The sequence below is a fragment of the Varanus komodoensis genome, unplaced genomic scaffold (assembly GCF_004798865.1).
Source record: "Varanus komodoensis strain SLA01 unplaced genomic scaffold, ASM479886v1 scaffold21, whole genome shotgun sequence".
NCBI classification, from domain to species: domain Eukaryota; kingdom Metazoa; phylum Chordata; class Lepidosauria; order Squamata; family Varanidae; genus Varanus; species Varanus komodoensis.
The window spans coordinates 14,485,259-14,510,174 of NW_025335589.1; the positions used below are offsets into that span (position 1 = coordinate 14,485,259).

The window sequence follows — 24,916 nt, forward strand, 5'->3', positions numbered from 1 at the left end:
CCTACCTGGTGCTCTCCACATTACAACTCCCAACATAGTCTGTACCAAGACCATTTAATAAGCTGGCTGGGGATAATGAGAGTTGTAGACTGACACATCTGGAGGGTACCAGGTTGGGGAACATTCTGAAATCACAAGAAAAAAAAATCCATTTAAAGACAGATCCATCTTTATTTCACTTTAACTCATCATTATTACTTTGTTTAGCCCAAAGAGCACAGATATTATTTAACATTTTCAGTTAAAGAATGGGATTTCTTAGTGGTGCTAATTTGCAGAAAGGAGGATTCAAAGTAAAACAGACATTAAAATATTCAGAACATCTAAAATGTTAATAGTGAAATTATCAAGGTAGGCAGTAAGCAGCAAACAAGCTCTATTAAGCAACACACAAGAGAAATTCAGAGTTGGCTTGTTGTGTTAATGAAGGGTCCAAGTTCAATACTTAGGAAACCTAATTTGCCTTGACTCCTCAGTGGGAAACCACTCTGAAATGTATCACTGTACATAATAAATGCTGTTTTAAATAAAGCCTACCAGTAAGCACAAAACCTGATATTCTGCTTATTTTTATTGCAACAGAAAAACCAGAAATTCTTTGCTCACAGGTGAACTTCTGATCTCTATGAGTAAAGAAGAACAGCTAATTCTAGTGCCTCCAGGGGTAGAAAGGTAAAACTTCCTATAAGAGGTGGAAATTGTCCCAGAAGCACCACAAACTGGATCTAGTAGATGGTTCTCTTCAATGCTGCAGAGTGCCCTGAAACCTAGCAAGGTGATCAGCCTGTGGAGAAAAGACAGAACCCATCCACCTGTCCTGAAGGAGAGCAGTCCCAGGGTGGGCTTTGCTGGGCTCCTTCACTTGTGGAAAACAAACTCACTGCTGTATAAAGAATTTAAATTCCATTAAGGATCTGAGGGGCTCATCCTGAATTTCCGCTTCTTGAGGCAGCAACTCACCCTTTTCAGATATAAGTTGGGACAAGCCTCACTGTTCCACTTCAGGACAGTGAAGAAGATTGAGAGGACATTATTCTAGTCTCTGAGACCTTCGCCATGGCCTTGATCTGCAGTAGATGATGAATAGCTACAAGAGTTTTCAGGTGCTTTGAAGGGTCTTTAGATGTTGTGTTTGAAGAATCTGCACTTGAGAATCCTCCTGAACTCCAGCAAATATCAATTCTGAATTCTCTCCAAGACAAGTGGAACAACTTGTTGGTACAGAAAAGCCCCCAGGCATCTGAGAAGATGGGAAGCCTCTCTCTTATTGGTTGAGGCAGAGCAACATGCTGGGGAAGGCTTCTTTCCCTGCTGGTACTGATACAGTGGAGGTTGCTGAGGCCCTCATGGAGCTTCTTTCTCACCTCTGAGCTTCCTTCCCTGACCCTCTTTCATTTCTGCTTCTCTCCTTTTCCTATGCTCTTGCTGGTTGCTCTTGCAATTGGGAAAAAGTCTCCTATCTGCCTCCCACCAAGAGGGGGGAAATAAAACAGGAGCTTCCAGGCAGTTCAGACTGAATTTGTTTTCCCAGACCCAGAGATGAGGCATTCCCTAGCATTACCTGGCCTCCTACACTTGATCGTCACAGTTTCAAGCATATAAAATTTACCTTGTTAAGATTTTACAGATTATTTTCACGTGGTTATTTACTCTTTGGAGCAGGACTGTTCATTTCATACAAGGTATTATTCTCTGTGTTTCTTTGCTATTGTAGAAGCATTTACTAAGTGTTAGAAGTCACTACTCGCCATAAAATTCTAGGAATTTATTTCCTATCTCCCTGATACTCCCAATGCTCCACCAAAAGCTATTCTCAATGGTTAGCAAACTCTGGATGATTTGTGGGAGTATCAAGGCTGCAGGTAGAAAGAAGGAAAGGTAAAGTTTCATTACATGAGTAGAAGCCCATGTATTGAATGTTGGATGCAATTCTTTATTATACTTCCTTTACAATGTGAATGATCGTCAGGCTCTCTCAGTAATTTCTTCTATATTAGAGGCTGAACCAGGCTAACAATAGCCTCATCAGTGACAGACCATACAAAACCTGCACTCAAGTGTACTGTACTAACTGAACATTTCTGAAAGTCTTATGAGATTGTTATAAGTTTTATTTCTTGGGGAAAGCCAGAGTAAATTAACTTCTGGAAGGCATGCTGATGTTCCTACAGGAAATGGCTAAAAAGCTCAGTTTCAGAATCACAAGAAAAAAGTAACATTCATTTTAAAAATAGCAAACTTCATATAGACTATCTCAAAGAAATATCAAAAGTTGTAAATGCTTACTACTTCTTTCAGGTCTTTGTACAGTTCTAGTTCTCTTTTGAATTCCACTTTCATGAAGAGCCTTGAACCAATCTCGCAATCTGTTTGCAACCTCTCTGAACTCCAGGTCACTGCACACTGAAAAGCAAAATGAAAAGCTTTTTAATCTTCTAAGGCTGCATATGAATTCAATCTTGTTGTAAACAAATGAAAACTAACTACAGCAATAATTTTCTTGTGAATTCTTTCTCTTTCAGTGTTAACAGTATAAAAAACTCAACACTTTTAAAAATATAGAAATCTTTTGAAAATAATTATTGGTTCTTCTTCTCCTTCTTATATTTTTCTTTACAAGTGAATTCTAATTAATTCACCTATTTGCTTGGCACAGGACATGTTTCTACCTAAGACAGAGCAAAGAATGGTGCCCCCCTGTAATCAAAGTGCAAAGACGCCAGCCAAGCTATTTTGGCGTCTGATACAGAAAATCCCTCAAGAGTCTCTTCCCTTTCCTGCAATAAAATACTGCAACAACAAATAAAGGCACAATCCTATGAAATCCTAGGCAAAAGTCCTACAACTCTTAGCTTTCTCCAGAATGCATAGGACTGCACCATAGAGAAGTAACATTTTGTTGCCTTTTCATGACAGTCAAAATCTCTTATCTTAGACTACCTCAGTTTGCCCAGTGGTACAGCTGACCCTGCATGTGAGTCCCCCTCTGCCACATTGTTGGATTGCTGGTGCTATGCTTTCATCTTGTGATAGACCAGCAGGAATTCCTCTTATTTCTGCTGGACGTTGGATAGTTTTATTCGTATCTGTTTCTTAAGAGATAATCTGGATACAGCTTGGAGAAATAGGCAGAGATTTACTGGTACCTTTGGGGGAAATATGCAACTGGCTTATGGGTAAGAAGATTTTTATTCAAAGTTCCTTAGAAGGGTTTTGCAAATCTCTAAATACAATTAATTCTAATCTGATCTGGCTCTCTGGGGGTGAAATAAATGCATGTGTTAAGAATGTGGCAGGTGTGCCCAATCTGAAGTCATATGTTGTATTAACTCTGATATAGTAAAGCAGGTATGGTATTGTAAAAGGGGATACAAGAGCATGCCCATAAAGCTGAGTGTGAAGAGAAAGGGATAATAAGAACAACAACAACAACATGATCATAGCCACATAGAAAAGTAACAAGTTCATACAACCAAAATCCACCCACTGGCACGTCCTTCCTTCATTCAGAATTCTGTATGCCTATTCAGAAGTGAGAAAGAGTACAACCCTGCATTAGCTTCTGTATATCTGCTTGCAAGTAGGATTAGATTACTCAGGAGTTAGCATGAGCAGCATGTTTTGGGAGCATCTGCCACAATCCACCCCACTGCATGTAATGATAACAATGATATCTTTTGGAGCACAGCAGCAACCGATCATAAGTTTCCTAGCCCCTTTCCAAATTCACATACACACCCATTTGGTCAGACACTTTGCCTCTCTATTTCTCTCATACATACACACAAACCACAGCTCAGCCTGCTTCTCCCAGAGTCAGCCTGCTTTTGTCATTCCCACACAGCAGGAAAAGTGAGGGCACTATCCTAAGGCACTTACTGAACCTTGCAGTGCTAGTTCCCAGTGAGGCTTGTTTCTCTCATCCTACACTGTGAGAAAGGTGAGAATAAGAGAAGAGCTTCAGAAAGTGCTGGCTCAAGGCACTCTGAATCTTCTTGAATAGTAGTTCCCAAGGAAACCAACTTTTCTTTTGTTGTGAACAATGGAGAAAGGTCTTATTCTCCAAAAAGGTCCAGTGAACAAACCCACATCCCACTCCCATGAATGATCCCATACCCACAGACTATTGGTGCAAAAAGAAAAGCCCTCTTTAAAGTTCTAAAACATTTTAATTTAAGAAATAATGAGGACCCGCCAGTGCTTGTCTCCAAGTTCTGTGCTGCTTGCACTTGCTCTGCTCTCCTGTCTGAGAAAGCAAACAGAAAAAAAATCTTACAGGGCTTGTCAACTGTGTACAGGTGTGCCCCCGGAGACAACTCAACTAGAAACAAAATGGCCAGAGCTGCCAGTATTCCCACCTTCCTGTGTGTTAATGTTGGTTGCATGGAACTGTATCAGGACCATTGCTGTGTCTCAGCCAGCACATTCCTTTTGGACAAACTGCTTTTCAGCCTCAAGGAACTTCCAGTAAACTGTAAAGGAATAATCTGAGCATATTCACCAACTCCCAGGCGCCTACATTCCCTTCATTCTATGGCACTTGGCTAAGCAGTGCTGAGTGCAAGAAGCTCTGAAACAGGAATGTGCAAAGGGGCACTCTAACTGCAGCAGCACATAAATTGAGCATAGATGGGGAAGGGTTGCTGTGCCTAGACTCCAGCTGTGCCTGTTGATCAGTATCTTTATGGGAGTCAAAATGGGAACTCTGTGCATGCCGCTTGAGTCCCATGATCACAAAAAGGTAGAAATGTAGTGGAAAGAGTCATACATCCGGTATTTGAAAGCTACTGTTTGAGCACATAGGACAGTTGACAGACAATGGCATTTAGCCCTTGGTAGCTGACAGACAAAAGTACATCACAGTGGTACTCAACTTTGTATTGCTGAGAAGCAAAGTTTACTTTTGCTTTGGTTAATTTGCTTGTCAAGCAGCCTTTTAGCACAGTAGGTCTCTGCAGATTTCTTGCTATTTCAACCAAACCTCTGCTGCTCACTTCTGCATTTGGTATTCCACTGATTCCAGCTGCTCAGGAGAGTTGGGCAGCTTGGCTGGAGTGAGGGAAATGTGTGCAGCGCTGCTATATTTCTTTGAAGGTTCAGACCCTCACAGTTCATGAAAAGCTCGGCTAATTCTGGACAGAGAGGATAGGATTGGCTGTGCTCCTTTCCTCCAGAGCTTCCTGCTGTTTGTCTCAGATGTGGGTTTGACTGACAGATCAGCTTAGACCTGGATCTAAAGTGAACCGAGGGAAATTGTGTTACATGTTATGTTGAATTTTTTGGGAAGTCGCCTATGGCTGGCACCTGCTCAGTGGCCTTTGCTGCTGTGAGACGTTCCTGGTCACTTGAAGCTAGAATACATTTGTGTTCCAACTGTCAGGATTCCAAGGGAGCTACATCGTGGCACATAACAGACTTCAATCAGATCCCTGCAGCATAATTACACCCATGCAGATTGCTAATCCCCCTGATACTGGATAGTTCAATTAAACTCTTGGGCTTTGCTACTGCCAGAATGCCAGATCAAGGTTGTAGCAAACCAAGGATTTAATCTAACCAGTTAGCTATACTTGTGCATAAATTGCACCATTTATCTATCTCTTTAAATTGAAAAATCTCTTTTCCCATGAAGGCATGCTACTCAAATTATATACTACATATTGGCCAGCATTGATTTAAAATAGGTCAAGATGAGGTAATTCAGACTATTATTTCACCCAATAGGTTGGCAGATGAATCTTTAATGACAAAAGACAGACAGTAAAGGTTGTGGAAGGTTAGACAGTAATCAAAAAATGCATATTAAATCAGATGAATCCACTCAGGAACCTGCCAAGAAGTGCTTTTCCTTTTGTCTAATACTACTGCAGGCGTACTAGCTCTTACAATCAATTCTAGCAGTCATTAAAAGAATGAGTATGAATAAATGAAGTCCACAGCTCAAAGGTTATTTGGTTCTATCATCTTAAAGTGCTAGAAGCTGACTGGGTTTACAAAAATCAACTAGTTTAACTATGGAAATATGAAGGAATGTAAAGTATCCTTCATATATGTTTCAAAATAACTTTTAATACAGAAATAAAAAGTGGAATCGACTGCATTTGTTTTCACACAAAGTTAATGCTACAATAGTTGGCATTTGGATATAATTTACTGATTGGAAGCAGAATTTTTGGAAATGCTAATCAGCATATTTTCCTTCACCACTTTAATTTTCAGTGCAGAAGCTAATTGTACCCTTTGATACAATTGAATCAAAGGAACATGAATGAAAAAAGTGTTAACAGTTACTGCCTAAAATAGTTATTGAAACAGCATGATGGATTACAAGATCAGTTGTTTATGAGAACAAAGATATCCTCAATGATATTGAATAAATTTCCTTTAAAAGAACTTAATGAGTATGTTTTGTTAGTAACTTCTCAAAGAATTTTCCATAAACAAGGCTTTAAATGTTTCTAAGAATACATTTCTGCTGCTTGCGAATGTACCCTGATAAAAAATGCCTCTGATATAATAGAAATAATTTTATTCCATAACTATGTTTTAAAAACAAGCAAATATATTGAATGGCAAGAAATCTATCAGTGTTAGGCAGCATACCATTCACTCTCAGAATTGTATTATATGTGTATGATTAACAGTATGGCAGGAGAAACAAAGCTATGCTTTCTCCACTTAGAAATAACATAGGATTGCACCAATTCCAAAACCTCAGACTTCCCCGCTTAAAAAGACGCATATCTGTAATTGGTGAAAGGAGTAGGATATAAGTTTTAAATGAAATTATGACAACAAGAATTTTAATTTAGCCTTTCCCTGTGGCTTTCTATGTTCAAAGTGGAACATAGAATTTAAGTGGAAGAATACTCAGTCATGACAACTTGCTGCCTGGAAATCTTCAATCAAACCATGCTGTCCTAAGTAGAAGCTGGGAAAACATGATCTATTTAAGTAGTGATTATACACATGCACCTCTGTACTGCAACATTTCTGTTTGGCTAGCTTTCACTAAGCGGGTGCCTGCCAGGTAAGTCGGACTACAAGTAGCATTCCTAGGTATTTTGACTATTGGCTGGAAGGTGAAGGAGGGCGCATATGGAGGGCACTGGACAGTGGATGGTTATTATGACAGTATTGAAAGGTAAGGGTAGCATACTGGGTGCTTCTCCCATATGGAAACTGGAAATATTGCCTGCTGTAAATGAGGCTGCATTGCCTCAGGTAAATCCGTGGTGGAGCTCATCATCATCACCATTAAAAGTACATGTGACTTGCCTTGTGATGAGCACTGGCTACCACGCTTGGCTGGTATGTCAATTCCACCCTATCTGAACAGGGATGGCCTGGCATGTGAATCTGTGCATTGGTAACCTCTTCTTTAGATTACTTTATGTAGGGCTAACCTTGGCATTGGTCCTGGACATATTACAGCAGTGTTGAAGCAATGGGGTCATCTGACCATGTGGTTATGATGTCAACACTGAAGTTGCTGAAATAGCTTCCAATTAGCTAGCAAACAAGGGTCAACGTTTTGTTGCTGGCACATGAAGCTCTGACCAATTGGGACCAGTTCGCCTGGCAGACCCCCTTTCCCAGTATAACCTTTTCAGTCACTAAGCTCATCAGGCCTCATTGGTTATATAGCAAATTGCAAATTTCCACTTGACGATAGCCCAGAAACAGGTCATTCGTCCACTTTGTGGAATGTCCTTCCTTTGGTATGCATAAGGTACTGTAACATAGTCATGTACCAGTTTAGATATTTTTTCACTGATGCCTTCCCAGACTGATTATGCTGCTCAGTTTGTTCATTGTTCATTTTTTATTTTATTTGAGAGAATTTTTGTTTCTTTTTGCTTTGTTTTAAATATTTGAGACAATTTTTGCTTATTCTCTGCTGTTAATATTTTTAACTGTTTTGTATTTACATTTTATGTTAACCACTTACTCAACTAGTCTCTAAACTAAATAAACAATAAAGTAAATAAAATTACAAGAAGACTTTTAGAAAATGACAGCTACTACTGGTGCTATAACAAAACATTTTTATGTTCAGAACTAGAAGCAAATAGGAAGCCTCACTCTTCAGAAAGAACTCTTGGTGATTACAAAGCATCACAGGAGGCAAAAGCCAGTCAACCACCCTTTCACATCCCAAATCATTCAGTGTTACTGATGTGTCCTCTACTGCATATCTGTGAACCGAAAGGAGTGGTGTATAACTACATAGTAATACCATAATCACTTACTGATAATTTCACTAATTAACATTGCAGTTTCAACCTTTCAATACATTTTAGTGAATCTAACAGCCAATTCTTTAGTGAATCTAACAGCCAAGTGCCCCCATCTTTAGTGCACAGCATTATTTCCATCCCTGAGGCCAATATGGGGAAACTTCCTCCTTTAAATCTATTCTGTCAGTTGCTTCCAATGTTATTTTCTACCCATGGTAAGCCTCTGGCTAGTCCTGTATATTTAGAGTTTGTTTGCAGCCTTTGTTCCTGCTTCCTATGCCCATCAGCTCTGTTGAACAGCATGCTCTAATCAACCTCTCTAAACCTTTTATTGACCTCAGATTCCTAATAATCAGCTCAAGGCCATACTTAAAATATTCTGGTATTTGGTAGATTTCTGTATCTGGTATTGGCCAATTCCACCATTATTCCTTTAACACAATGCCTCCTTGCAGTCATTGTGGGTGGACAATCAGACCCACTGCAGCTGCATCAATTTGCAAACTAAATGAAAAGGTGTGACTGTCAGAAGAGGACATCGAACCAACCTAAAACTTCCTGCCAGACAAGACAACAACAACAACAACAACCTTCTTCTCTCAGGCTGAAGAAGGAAACAGGAGAAACATCCCTTAACAGTTTTAACATGGGACAAAAAAGCAAGTGGAATAGCTAGGCCAGACTCAATTATGTCTACCTGTAAAGACGTAGGACAGTTACAGGCCTGCCTGAAAAAAAGTGGAATAACATCTCACCCCGCTTCAGAATAGTTTCCAAGAAGATTCTCCTCTCCTACAATCACTGGTTAAGGTTCAGAAAGGCATGAACACAGTAACAAACAAAAGTTATTTTACATTTGAATGATGTTTGCACTTTTTCAAGTTTAAAAATCAATTTCTAAGTGCTATTCACAGCACAATCCATTCATTTAAAGTCAAAAATTTGTCATTTGTACATTGTATCGATAGTACATTGATACTACCATTTTATAAGTCAGCTATGTATTCTGGCCATCTGTTACCTTTAAACGCTTTTGATTTTCAGAATGCCCATTAAGATTTACAAATAAAAGCAGTTTGATGTCTTCGCTGTTTAACTAAGCAAATGGGTTTTATACTCCAGTTATTCCATGTTATGAGACAATTAATATAAATACTGCTGATATATCAGGGAGCTACAGCTGCTTTTTCTTATTGCTTCAAATTAATGTTCCATAGAGGCATTCTGTCCATGATTAATGTATCATAAAATTTAAAATGATTTCAATTAAATTATATATTCACAAGAGAGATCTGATCTTATTGTCTTCACACAATTGTCACGACACATCTCATTCAGACATCAGGACCACACAAGTTTGTCAAGATTGACAATGCAAATAACTGATATACTAGGACAGGACTATGCTGTTCCTTCACAAAATTCAATTCCTTGTCTTAAAACTCTTTCTGTCCTTGGAATGGCTTTAGTTTATGAGACATCTACAGCTAAAATTCTATCCATATTTGGCACTGTACTGGCTCTACTGTGTATGCCTCCATACACACACTCACTGCTATAATACTGCCATCCAGCGCCGAGTGGATGGACATTTACACACATGTGCTTGACATTCTGAAAAAGATGTTGAAAATACCACAAAATTTGGATGGCAAACCATCAACCTTAGCCTGCAAACCTAAGCATACCATCAGGGTTGGCATAAAACATTTTGACAATGAAACTTCCTGTTGCCCTCCCTCCTTCCAGTACTGATAATACTTTTAAAAAGTCTTTATGTACAACTTAAACACCATTCCTTATATCCACCACCATCACTCAATTCATGGGGAACTTAATGTTTCTGCACAGCACGGCTAAGACAGTACCCTGTACTCAGCCAAAATTACGCCTCAACAGAGATGGCTAAGATCAGACTCTTACTCTGAAACACAGGCATTTTCATCACCTGTTTAAGGGCATAACCTCTGCAAGATAGATAGAAAAGGGGCCTATAACTTCCAGCATGTCATTTTCATGCCTTGCACATAACTCAGTGGGACTTACTGGAGTAAACATGAACAGGACAGAGATGCATGTTTTCAAAATTTCCCCAATAGGTCTGATCATTTCTATAACACATGGTGTTTTCTTTGAGCTAGTTTCATTTGGCTCAGTGTTCCGCCACTGCTACTTTTTCCAATCATCCCCAACAAAAATATCTTCCAATATCTGAGCTCTGTCCAAGAATCTATCACGAAACCTAAATCATTAGCTTTAGAGCCAAATTGCACATTAGGTTAATCACAATGTTTGTGGTATAAGTGCACATGGCCTTATAGGTTTTAAATCATGAAACCTCTCTGAGCAGTTAATGAAGCTCCCATATAATAGTAAACTGGTTAAATCCCCTGTGGTAAAGAAAAAGATATTTAAGTTGGCACCAAACAGGCCTCAGTAAAGAATCTGCAAAAGGTCCTTCTCTTTCTTGTCACCAATTGAGCTTCCTTTGGAGTCCGTAAACAGATTGTGATCATAGTGTCTTAGAAGAATGCAGTTGGGAAAAGTGTTCCATGCAAGCCACATAGGGTGTTGAAGGTTAAAACCAACACCTTGATTTTTGGCCCAATGCAAGTGGACCAAAATTGATATTATATGTTCAGAACATCTGGTCCCTGGTATTAATCTGAAAGCCACGTTTTGCACAAGCTGCAGCTCTGAACATTCTTTAAGGGCAGGCCTATGTAGTGTGCACTGATGTAATCTACCTTAGAGATCAGTCGAGTTCATGATTCTGCATAAACTTCAATGAATTCAGTGTGAATCAAGCCTAAATGTAAGATGGAAGTTTTAGCTAGACGAGATTATTTGGATTTAAGACCTCAACATGTCAAGGCACAGCTGCTCTAAGATCAACAAACAAGTATTCTTCCAACATTTTTAAATATCAGAATTTAGTGGAAACAGATTTTGCTGAGCTGCACTGTAACTATTAAACTTAGCTGGCTTGGGAAGGAGGAGTTACCCAAGTTCCACCTGGGTTTGAAGGACTCTACAAACTCTATCAGGTTCACAGGAGAAGCAAGCCAATATGCATTCCCCTTCTATATCCAGTTTCAAGCTGGACTGGAACATATGGGCTTACCTCTACACCTGACAGGCACACTGAGATTGGAGCACCCATCAGATGAAGACAGAAGGTGCCCTTGGTCTGTACTACATAAATGAGTCTACTTTTGGTTTCCATTAACCATATTTTCTCACTACAGCAGGACACCCATATACACAGAGGACAGGAGCTGCAAAAATGGAAAAACTACAAATATCTCTAAGGAAAAACCATTAATATCTCTAGAGTCTTTGCACTCACTGAGAGACAAAACACTTGAGTGTGGCATCCCCAAACAGAGTGCATAGTTGCTGATATTTACAGTTTCTTTTTCCTGAGATATTCTAAGTTGTTCCCTAGAGATGATCCTGTTTTTTCCACTTTTCTTGGGGGTCCTGCACCTCTAATCCCTGTGAATGAGGAGGGCCAACAATCAACCTCAGTTAAATGAAGCCAAGGTAACCAAGACAGTGGATACAGGGGACCTGCTGTATGTCTGAAGGCAAACTTTGGTCACTTTATCTACGGTTTAAACTGTGAGACAAACCAAGGTGAAATTTCATTTCTGATCTTCATTTCTTTGAAGAAACTGTAGTTTAAACTTTCTGCAGTACCTCTTTTGGAGATAATGATAAATTGCAGTTAGTTTCAAATACAAATCAGTAATCTCCCCCTGTGGCAGGTACTGAAGGGAGGGAAAAGAAGTGGTGGTTCATGTAGCACTAAACTATGATTAGAAAGGTTTTATGCTTGCAGTATCATTAGTCACAGCTTAAAAAGAAATAAAAATACTTGAGGTCCAATAAAGAACATGAGCAACAGTCTTTAAGGATGCTGGTGGTGAGCCAGAGCTACATTTAATGATTAAGCTAATCAATACCAAAATTATTTTCCTCACAGGTGTAAGCTACTACCAGTATGACAACTAGTAAAGCCTAATCCAGGTGCCCCAACACTTTTTGGATTAGTGGGCAAATTTGGGATGTTGAGAGAGTACCATGCGCACTCTTTAAAAACCCTGTTTACAGTAAATAGCTGCCTGGATGAATGTTGTCCATGGGGTCATGATGGGTTGGGCATGACTTTGTGACTAAACAACAACAGTAAATAGCTACCATGATTGGTCAAAAAAATAAACCACCCTCTAATTTTGCAGAAGACAAACTAATGTGATGATAGGATAAGTACAAGGCACAGATGGCATCTGAGTAGCTCTCCAGAGTTTCAGATGGAAAACACTCTTTTATGAGCACCTCCACCTTCACCACAAAATCCACCTCCTAATGGAAGAAAAGGAACAAAGTCCCCACGTTCTCTAAAACAGTAAAAGCTGGTCATACTATATTACATTAACACCAACCCTCCATTCCCATAAACCATGCAATTCTTATTTCCTCAGGAAATGTTAATCATAGTTGTATCTTTAACTAGATTCTGGATGCAGCTATAAATAACACTAAGATTGACAGTAAAGCCATTATAGTTCTTACATTTTGGAAAACAAATGATTGGCTTGCCTGCTAAATATTTTTATTCAAAGCTGTTTTAGTGTCAATCTACAAAGATTTTTTTCAAGGAAAAAAGGTGGACAATGAGATGCCAGGCAGTAATCTATGCAGCCATAAATTTGCTTCTTATTCATAAAATATGAAAGGTATGTGAACTAACTGGATGTGTTGATTATCAGCTCCTTTGCCTTCAGCTGAAAAGAACTGTCAAATGTCATCAACTGTGAGTCTTTTTTTCCCATCACATCTTAGAGGAGCAACATCTATTTTCTCTAATAACTGAACCACTACTCTGTACTGCTTACAAGATTCATGAAACTGAGACTGATTAAACTGTCAATGATGACCTCAGCACTTTGCTAGGAAAAGTCAGAAAATAATCTGTCAGGTACTGATGCCTGAAGAAATGAAGAAATGTTTCAACTTTTTCTATAATATCCCGAGTGTATTTTGATATTACTGGTAAAGATACTCTTGAAAGAATGAATGCTCACAGAGGGATGTTTGGCAATATGGAAAATATCCTTTCTCGTTCTCAGCCATGTTAGCTTGTCAGCAATCAAATAGCTGCCATGCAAACAGCACCATACACTTTAGAAGTATTGTTGTACAATGCAATTTTATACAGGTTTCTGCTTCTTTTTGCACTCTTGTAAATGGAATGCAACTATCTCCAGAAGCACAATATAACAATATCGCATCAATACCGCTGCTCATGTAATGATAACCCTGGCAAAATGTCCACTCACAGAAAAAGGTAAGTAGAACCTATAATTTGATTTTTTTTTTCATAATAATCATAGCAACCTGGTTCAGCCTATGTAAAACCATGGTTAAACCATGGGTTTATACTTTTGGATGTCAACCCCTTCAACAACTCAGACTTCCAGCTCCCGACGTCACAATAAAAAAGCCATGGATACTTCAACCTTGGGTTGGTATCACAGAAGGAGTGGACAAGCAGCTGGAAGCAGACATGCCCACTTGCTTTTATTCAAGCATTTAGGTACTAAGTAAATGAAGTATACATGCACCTTGGTTATGAATTCCAGTATACAATTTACTACCACTGATTTATTTACATAGAGAAAGTTATAGTAATCATACAGGTAGCATATGGCCTCACTAAATCCATGCATGTTGTTACTAAAAAATAAAACAAACCATCTATGGATTGTAGCCTTTCTGAGTGACCTGAGGTCTTTACCACACTTGTTTAATCAAATGTTACATATTTTAGTCTGTGCCTTTGTTGCAACAAAAAGATAAGAAACAAATTTAAGTTCACAGGTTCAGATAACTGTTGTGAGTTATATTGTGAAAACTATTTTATGTTGTAAAAGGCCAGAATCAGATCACAATATCATAGTCAACTTCAATAAACCTTTTTTAATTTTTATTTTCTTAACATATACAAATACATAGAAGAAAATGTAGAATAGAAAGGGAAAAACTAGTATAAACAGAACAGACTAAAGTGAACAAAATAGACAAAGTTGCCAAGGAAATTTTAAACAAATACAGCCAAGTTTGTATTGAAACACCCAAAACTGACTCTCTTCCTATCTTTCCATGCTCTATGAGAGCTTCCAAAAAAAGAAATAATTATTATATATATCAACAGCTTTTCTAATTAGTTCAAATTCTACTGCTTTCTTTTTTCTTTTCCAAACTCTCCTGAACTGCCATTAGTCATGCAACTTCAATAAACCTTTCTTTATTATATTTTATACTGCCCAATATCAAGACAGTTCACATTGATATAAACCATTTAAAATATATATTTTTATAAAAATAGCAAACAAAGGGTTAAAACTACACTATAAATTAAAAGAATTAGCAGAAGGCCTAGAAGAATTGTATTTAAAATACAATACAGAAGCATAATTTATGTTTAGAAGAAGCCACTCTTAATTCGTTTTTTGAATGTGTGGCAAAACATTAGAAATTGCATTCCTGTTACAGTATGTATGAAGAAATGCCATGAATGAAACTGTTCTTGTTCTGTAATGTTTACTTTGTGTGTCCTACCCAATGTTAGATCTAAGACCTTGCTTTGTTACTGTCAAAGGTCTGCATAGTGGTTGAAGGAGGAGACAGACAATCACTTTAAATATTGTAAAAAGGGTCCTGGATAAGGTAAAATCAATATGATAGGCTAGAGACTCTGACTAAGTAGAAAAGAGTGGTTTGAAAATGACAATTAAAGAGTTGACAAATGACAGCTAAGCTAAATCATTTAGTCTGTCTGATAGCCAAGGAGTGAGAAAGTCTGCCAGTTGGTGTTCTTGTTACATCAGCAGCGTCAACACCACCACCACATTGCATATCTCCCATTTTTTCTTCCTGTGTGGAACCCAAGGTGGTTTATATAACTCCATTTTATTCTCACAACAACCCTGTGAGGTCGGCTCGGAGTGAGTGACTGTCTCAAATGTCATGGCTCAAACTTCATGACTGGCTCAAACTTCAGTGAATTTCATGGTATATTGGTGACTACAAGGTGATCTCCCAATTTCCTTGTCCAGCATTCTGACACCACACCACACTGGCTGTCTATAAATATGTATCATATTGTAAGCTGATAAGAAAAGGTGCTACACTTGATCTTATTCAGACAGCTGAGAAGGACTACTTATAGAAGGACCAGAAGAGGCAGTGAATAGCCAAGCTCTGAATACAAGGCTACTCCTTCTCTGTGGGATAACCTTACATGACCGGAGACGAAGCAGGTGGTTGCATTAGAGAAGGGAGCTCTTGCCAAAAGGAAGGTTACTGAACTGAATGGAAGCTCAGGGCTCAGTGTCAAAGGCAGGAAACTGGCAAAGTAGGCTGGAAGTTGCAGGACCCAGGAAAGGTCCTCCTGAGCATCTTGCTCCTACAAGGTCCGATTACAAACTCCAGGTTCAGTCCCAGTTTCCAAAATGAAAGGCTTACAGGGGCAGGCCTCTGGCCTGTCATCTTGCACTTCTCTACTTTTCCAATAGTTCATGGCTGGAGAATTGGTAAATTGGCTCATAGAATATGGGCCCCTGCAGAATGCTGGTGGAGTGGTGAAGCCAGTTTCGAGGGTCTTAGGCTCAGGGGGTCTGTGGAAGCTCTGCAGTGGTGCTCAAATCTGGAGTTTCCTCTGTTGACAGCACTGCTTCCTCTTCTCAGAATGCATGTCACCCCTAGAGACCTGGATCCTGACAATTACACAAGCAAGCAGTAAAAACACAAGTAAAGTGTCTAAGCAGCCAAAAAGTCAAGAAGAGAATCTTTGGGAATCAGAAGAAGATTGTACCCAAGAGCTGGACCTGGCTGTGAATGTATTTGGCTGGGGCGGGTTTCAGGAACATGGTTAGACATAAAAGAAGTCAGGCTTGTATTAAGGTTTGCATTAGTAACATCTCTGAGTCCTTATGAATTGTCACTAAACAGTCCTGTGGAAAGTCCCTGAGTAAACATTAGTAATTCCTTATGTACAGATTATCCTTTAAACCAGGGGTGTTTCACCTTTTGACTTCTCTGGGCCACCTTGGCAGAAGAAAAATAGTCTTGGGCCACACATTAAATAAACAAATGCTAACAAAAGTTGATAAGCAAAAAAAAGTCTGTGCATAATTTTCATATTTGCTACCACCATGCACACAAATAGCAAGAGCATATGTACATTTATTTTACATGATGTGACATGACATTGTCATCTACGAGGTTCATGCTCGAGAACTGTGCAATCAAATTACCAAAAAAAAAAAAATCTCTTATGTTTTAAGTAAGTTTACGATTTTATGTTGGGCTGCATTCATAGCCATCCAGGGCCACATGCGGCCCATGCGCTGAGGGTTGGACACCCTTGCTTTAAATGAATGAACTTGTTATTTTGTGTTGTTATCTAGTGTTCATGCCCATCTCACTCTTAAGGCACTTTAAAAAATGTATTCTCATAGACTTGCTTGCTGTGTAAAAAGGTCAGCTTGTGGGATTCTAAATTATAGTGGGAAAAGAGCTCCTTACGGGTTTCCTAAACATAAGATTCTGCATGGGGGAGAACTGGTCAATGAAGGAGCAGTTTCCCCATGGTTTTTGTGATGCTGGACAGTAATCACCTGCCTCTGGTGGCAGTGTAGGAAGGGAAAACCTGAGACGGTGCCAAGAGAAATAGGTCATAATAATAAAGAGGATACTTTACCAACAAACTTCAACTGAAAATCAATTTTACAAATACATTTTAAAAAATGTTCTGCAAGCAAACACTACATTGAAGCACTTGCCTTACTTGATTTCCTTTAACAAAGCATTTGCTTCAAGAATGAACTTTTTCTATAATTAAAGACAATGATAAAATACTGATAAAATGATAATAAAATAACACAATACTCCCAATATATGATGAATATACACCATACAATCCAAGACAGAGTTAAAAGTGTTTTTACTTGGCTCAAACATGTTAATAGTTAGACATAAAGCACTAGTGGCTGTAATTCAAGTTAATAAAGCCATTCTTTTTCTGAAGCATAGGTGCTCCTAAAGCTTTACTGGAATCAAGAAAGTAACTATACAGAGTGCATTGCTTTCTTCCCATAAGAGCCAAACAGCAGGATGATTGCTCATGAAGAGTGATGTACACATATAAGCAATACAATTTTGCAGCCATGACTTCACTTTGGTTTTTGGTGTTTGGTTTTTAACTGGGGCAATCATTTTATAGATCAGGATCTGGCCAAATTGTGAAAAATCAAGCAAGTATCCCCGACCACCAGTACCAAACTGCATTGGCCAATGAAAATAAATGTGATATGCTCAATTCCAGTAAATAATTCCACTACCTAGTTACTACAAATCAATTTGTAGCAGTGTCCTTTATACCAATGTAAATACTACATTGCAGATATGGGAATATAAAAATTGTGGATATAGGAACATAAAAAGCTGCCTTATACTGAGTCAGACTGCTGGTTCATCTAGCTCGTTTTGTTGACATTGATTGGTAGTGGCTCTCCAGAGTTTCACGCAGGAATTTTTCCAGCCCTACCTGGAGATGCCAGAGCTTGAACTTGGGGCCTTCTGCATACAAAGTATGTGTTTTATCACTGGTCTGCCACTGAATCATGACTCTGCCTCTGTTCAATTCCAGTAGATTTTCAACACGCAAGCTTGACTGAAATACCAATTCATTAATTAAAATGTTAAAGTCTAGACTGTCTTTACTATTTGATTCAATTCATATACAGATGTACAGACATCAGCATAATTGATTATATAAAGCTGTGACTTTATATATTTAGGGAAACACTACAGTTACAAAGAATACCTTTCTGGATCAAGAATGAAGGTCTATCTAGTCCAGTGGTTTGCTATCACATTGGCCAACTGGATGCCTAAGGGAAGATACATTCCCTCAGTTGCATTTCACAGCTACCACCATTCAGGAACATGCCATGTGTCTTTGTAAAGGCAGTATAATATACTGAGTATATCATCTGAATGACTAATAGCCATGATAGCCTTACTCCATGAAGTTGTCTAATCCCCTTTTAAAAATAACCAAGTTAGTAGCTATCACTATATTTGTGGTAGTCTGCTTCATAATCCCTTTAACTGTAAAATTTCAACAAAATGAAACTGAAAGTCTCCAGTAAACATCTTTTTATAAAATTCTTTATGTTTTAACTTTTCTGAGGTGGGGTGCCAGGTAGACTGCAGGCCTTGGGAAAAAAAGGAAGTTCCAGGCCCTAATTAAGTGCCTTGAAATCTTATTTCCAATAGAATGTTCAGTGTAATCTGACAGATAACTCTAGTGGTAAACAGGTCAATTCCATTCCATCAACTTCTATGTTTATGAATTATTTCTTACTCTGAGGTACACATGCAATGAATCTTTTGTTTCAGTTCATATCCACTGAATAGCCATTCTGATCTAATTATTTATTAAAATAACTTCTGAGAAACTGAAATGCTCCTACATGGAATACTGTATTCTCAGTAGCTAATTCACTTTTGACCTCACTGCTTATTTTGTTATGCATTCATTCCATGGCAGCCTAGTAAAGTTGACTTGTGGCAGCAGAAATGATTGTATGGTGGGTAAGATACATTTATATGGTACATGTTTTTTCATTGGCCAGGTAGTGATATAGGGAGGTCACAACAATTATAGGTTTAGAGAATGCTATGCTGGGAGCATCATTCCCATACACAGTGCTGGGTTGCTGTTATACTTTTAATACCAATTCAGTTATGTAATGCAATGCTAGGGATGTTTTTTAAAGTATACTCTCACTCTAGAATTCTATTAATTCAAATAATGTATCGGATTGCTTGAATTAAAATGAAAGCAGCTTTGTTGTCTCCTCTTCTCTAGAGCAAAAGCTAGTTGGATTAGAAAGCCACCTTAACTGTTTGATCCTTCTAATTTGGAAACTACCTAATCTATAGGTTCTGACAAATACAACTGCTGTTCATTAGAAAATTTTTCAAAGGCAGAAATGTTGCTAAATCTGTCCTCTGCACGTTTTCTTTGAAACTTTCTCATGTTGTATGTTTTCAGTTTTGCTGGCTTCAAAGGGAAAGAACGTGGAAAAATAAACCTATTTCCTTTGTTTTTTACAAGATTTGCAAATATATCCTGGGTTTTGTTAGAGTTTCATTCACTTTTTATAATCTATCTGCAGAAATACTGTTTTCAGAAATGTGAGTGAATGAAGGCAGAATGAACTGTGACCCTGCGATTTCCTTTAAATAAACTCTTAATATTTTATAAGGTGTAATACTACCAGGAATGATCAACACTTTCAACTGTTGGAAAGGTAAACATAATTCAGTTTCCTGACAAACACGATAGACTTACAGAGCCACTTAAAAGCTTTTATCCCCTGCTAAATCTAGGTAAAAAACAACCCTGCGGGAAGTATGGAGAGTCTCTAGAGTAATCTCTGAAAAAACACCCAGAGTCTTTAGGATGGTGGTGGAGAGCTTTTAGAGCAGATGCTTTGTCTCCTTGGTATACATGCTCGATCTGAAATTCCTAGGTAAATAACTAATGCAAATTTAGGGATGAAAACTTATAAGTGTCCTATTATAAGCAGCTCATATGAAAGTTTCATATATCAATTTTGCTCTACAGTGAATAGCAGTAGAATCCACTCTTCTGTTTGAAGATGTGTCCAGTCAAAGTTTGCTTTAAAGTAAAAGAGCCATAATTAGCATCAGAGCAGCAGGTGCCTGGTCACCTAGTCAGGCTTCTTCTCTCACCACATGGTCCCTGAGTGTCTGGAATAGCTCCAAGCAATCAAAGGAAAATGGTACAGAACTAACAGTAACCTGGGAAATAATGTCCTCAAACAATAGTAAAAGAAAAAGCAGATTTGGGGACATTATTCTTCCCTTAAAACATGTTTGCCTTAAGAACATTTGCAGATGGAAATACCGGGAAACAACAAACAACAGCCACCGTAATTTATAGCAAGGAGAAAGGCAGAACACAAGGAAACCATTTAAAGGTACTACAGAAAATTGGCTTGCTTTTTGAAAAGCTGGACCATTTTTTTTCTTTAGCTTGCTAGTCTTTCTCAAGGATATGATAGTTCTGTACTCTTTTCCTATGAAATTAGCACTCTTCTTTCTCTTGTTATCTAGACAGCCTTGCTGTAAACCTTGGTTGCCCATATTCTAAAGTGATTCATGTGGCTTGATGGTTTTTGCATAGAAAAAAAAACACACACTTCTTCAGATACAGTAATAAGTGTTTGGGGCAAAAACCCACTCAGTATAATATACTTGCTCAATTATATAGTGTGATATTTTGATACTCAGTACTAGTACAATTATTATCAATCTCCTTGAAAGGAACAGCCAACTTTCATGCTGGAGAAGAAAAATGATTCACTAGCCAGATGTTTCAATTTCCTAAAATGGAAAAACAAACCCTTGGTTTAATATTCAGTACTACATATCTGTTTCTCCTCTCCTCTCATAATTATTAACTTTAAAAAAATCACCCTCCATAATGGTATTAAAGTGGATTATTATCCATCTATGGATATATCTGTCTATGGATATATGGGTAGCAGAAGAGGATGCAAATTTAGATTGACCGCAGTAGGAATGCATGGTCACTAGGACTTTTCCCAAGAAGAGAGTTCTTGTTTCCTCACTTATACTGTATCTCCAAAATCAGTGCAATGTTAAAACCAATCCCAACTTTGGGGAGCTTCCATATTAAGCCTATCATATTTAACGTCATATTAAACTGGACATTTTTCAATAAACAAGGTATTTATTACGAAACATTCATTAAGCACTGCTGCTTGCTTTCAGTGGTAATAATCTAATTCCTTTTCCATTATATGAATACAGTCTTGTATTTGAGTAACCCCCATATTAAAAAAGAAGAAAAATCCTGTACATAAAAGCAGTGCACTAGGAACATGGGCACTAGTTGAGCTTTCTCTCTGGCATCACATTATAAATAAGTTAAAAAGAAGCAAAAATAAGATATGAGGAACATCCAAATTGATTTTATCCAGAGCTATATCAGAATCCCACAATAAAGCTTCTCTAATCCCTCTGTTTCAGTGCAGTCCAACAGTAAAGACCTAACTAGTGGTAGGAAGGAACTGGGGATGCTAACTTAAGTGGGCTGTTCCACAAACAATCATTTCATGAAATTCCCCTGATTATAAGGGAAGATTTTGCAGGGATTGGACAGGGCTTTGTTGCAGCATGTCCTCATTCACATGGAAGGCTGGCATCAAGGGTAGGCAATGCTTGGCACCAGCTGAGCACAAATACGCCAGTAGAAACCCAGCAGCAAAAGTTCACTGGCCTTGCTCTTCCTCCTCCTCAGCATTGCAGCCTGCTTGTTCACTTGCCCTTCCGTCAAGCACAGACAATTGTGATGGTCAAGAGGAGAAGCAGGAGTTTCTGTTGCATACTTGTTCCCTGCCTTTCAAGCAAGCAAGTGGAAGTCATAAGAGGAAAGCAGCTGATGACGATGGTGGTAAGAAAGGAAACTCACTAAGGAAGGGCTTTCACTGAAGAACTGAGGATGTTTGCCTAAGGCCCTTCCAAGCCTAGAGCTGACACTGGGAGGAATTTGTATCTAATGCTGCATTGTGTATTCCTACAACCTACAGCAGTACACAGATTAATCTCAGTGTCAGGTACAAAAGCAAAACAAGCAAATAACATTCTTATCCAATGTGATAATAAAACGTTATTGCACAGGCAATTTCATTTTATATGCCATGTCACTTTTTCTGTATTGTTGGCAATAATGTTTTAAATTACAAATTTATAAGTTAGAATGAATGCTCCACTACCTTAATAAAATTATATGTTTAACATAAGAAATACAAAGGCAATAAAAGTGCTATTTATTTATTTATTTATTTATTTAGAAAAACATAATTAAAACAATAGTGTTTTCTGTTTCAGAATTATCATGCAGAAAACATGATAAAAGTCAGTTAGGCCACTAAGAAATAAAAAAATTATTAATTACTACCATGATCAAGGATATCATCATGATATTAAAATGGAAGTGGGATATTGTGAATAGCATTAAATAGCATTAAGCTTGTGTATTTGCCCCAACACATATTCTCAGTGACACTTTTTTGCCCCAGATGTTTAAAATGTGCATGGAAGTATCTTTCAAAAAAACTTTATATACCACTAGAAAATAAGAATAAAAAGCAAATTGTACATAATGTCCACCACCAAAACACTTTTGAATTAACTTATATACATAAATCAACATATGCTTAACAATGCCTTTGAAACAGATACCATCTCTTCTTCTTAAATGGAAAAACACCTGAATTAAAATAAATATTTTAACTGAAACTAATTTTCATCAAATTAGAAAGAGACCCAAAGCATGCAGTGGCATGCCATTGCATCTTACCAAGATAACCAAATGACTTTTCTGAGACTTTCAAGGTTTCTGAAACACAAGTTTGTTCCATTGTATTTCCACATCAATTTGTCTTTATGCATGTGTGTTTGCAAAAACTCTGTACCAAAATTCATACATATTGTTATATGCATGCACTTTTATACAAGTCACCTAATATATGTACTGCTATACCCATTTCTTCCAATGTATGTATTAGCACAGGGCTCTACAAGTTCAAGGGCTCCAGGGCAAAAATGCAACCCAGCCCCTGGGAACTCCATTCCTTGCTGCAGTATCAGAAGCAAAGCAAATAATCTTTAAGCAGGCAGTAGTTCCTGCTGAAATTTGGTGGGGAGCCACTTACTGTTTTGTTAAGAATTTGCTGACATTTGTTAATGTTGCACTTTTTCATTGTGTGGTGTATGCCAGTGTGTTGTAGTGGTTAAGAATGTGGGACTGGAACTCAGGAGATCTGGGTTCTAGTGTCCACTCAGTTATGACGCTCAGTGGGCCATTTTGGACCAGTCAAGGACTCTCAGACTAAGCCACCTCACGAAGTTGTTGTGAGGATAAGATTCAGAGGAGGTGGGGAATTATGTAAGCCAGTTTGAGTTCCTTGAAAAGGAAAAAGCCAGGCTATCAGAGAGAGAGAGAGAGAGAGAGAGAGAGAGAGAGAGAGAGAGAGAGATTCCACCACAGTGACAGTTTCTTCACTATTCTTCATAATGGCAATGACCTTCACTATTCAGTGGTAGTGAAGGTCATCAGAGGTTCTGAGATACATGTTGCGCATCCTGTCTTAGCAGTAATACATATGAAAGTGCATCCTTTAACACTGGTAAGCATTTCTATTGATGTGTTTCATCTGGATATTTAAACTGGAGAATTGCATCATCAAAACTGAAGGATAATTGAGTATTTGTTCAGGAAGCATAAATCAGGTCAGTTAGTACTAACTTGCAAACCAAACAAATGTCTTTCCTATCTCTAGTTAAGGGTGTACTAGGTGTTAATCATAATTTCAAATTTGCAAGACACTGAAACATTCCTGAACTGAGTATTTGAGTAGCCCTATTTAAAGTTAATGCCAGGATTAGTTTGCCTAGATTATCACACACTAGCCTACAGTTAAACAATGACTTTACATCTGTAGATAGTTCAGTCAATCAAAGTCAAACATGGCCTGAGTGATATGGAGATATAGGAAAGTTATAACTGATATGTTTTAGTCATACTTGTGTAATACAAAATAGCACAATCTTCTCCTTTTTCTCATTTCAACCACTGCTAACCATCACAAAGTAACTAATGCTTGGTCCACGTGTTTGTAATTTCTGGAAATGTCACACACTGTAGCCTTATACAGGCAGTAAACCAGCTCATGTGGAGGTTAAAAAGTGTGGTGGGAGTGGAGGAATACACCCCAACATTGCTCATATGATTGGCTCCTCTAAAGGAGCATTTAGCAGCCCGGTTTGAAGTAAGGGTGTTGAAGAAATATGATATATGCAATATACCTGGACACTATGATCAAGATATGAAGTCAGATTCTCATTGCTACCTCCAAGGGAGGCTCAGTTGGTGGCAGAAAGGAGAAGGAAATCAATGTCCCTCCCCACCAGCTGGGAACAAGGTCCTCAATTAGGCTTGCCTGATGACAACTCCAATGTCATTTCAGCATCAGATTAAGAGTGTCATCTGTGACAGGGTATTTAATTAGTTTCAATATTCTATTTGGGAATTATGTCAGTTGTTTAACAAGCTTGTGATTTAATTTGTAGTATAGCCTTCAAATTTGCCTTCTGAAGTTTCTATTGTATTTTTTTAATCTGCATTTTATATGCTATTTTAAATGTTTTTTTATGCAATTGTAAACCACCCAGAAAAATTTTTTTACTTTAGGCATTTGTGAAAATTTGCACTTGAACTAATACACACTTAGGCTAATATGCAAATGAGCATTAATGCACATTAGCAAAAGTGGAATGAATTTTACATCCCTTAAAAAGTCCAATTTCATCAATGAGCATATGGCAGAAAAAAAGATATCCAACAATCTATGAAAACACAGATGGGATCTATTTAACTAAATCCATGTATTCCCTAGATATACAACTACCCTTCAAAACCTTAGAACTCTGCTTCAAGACCTTACTGCTGAATGTACAGAGACCTTTTGTGGAATTTCATGCTC

General features: G+C 38.1%; 1 protein-coding gene across 2 annotated transcripts in view; it reads right to left on the reverse strand.

The window, feature by feature from the left end:
- Positions 1–24,916, reverse strand: part of SPOCK3 (SPARC (osteonectin), cwcv and kazal like domains proteoglycan 3) — a 139,703-nt gene that overhangs the window by 10,943 nt on the left and 103,844 nt on the right. For both annotated transcript variants that reach the window (XM_044430801.1, XM_044430802.1), the window contains one exon: positions 2,287–2,403. In XM_044430801.1, coding sequence (XP_044286736.1) covers positions 2,287–2,403 — 117 coding nt within the window. The remainder of the gene's footprint in view (positions 1–2,286; positions 2,404–24,916) is intronic.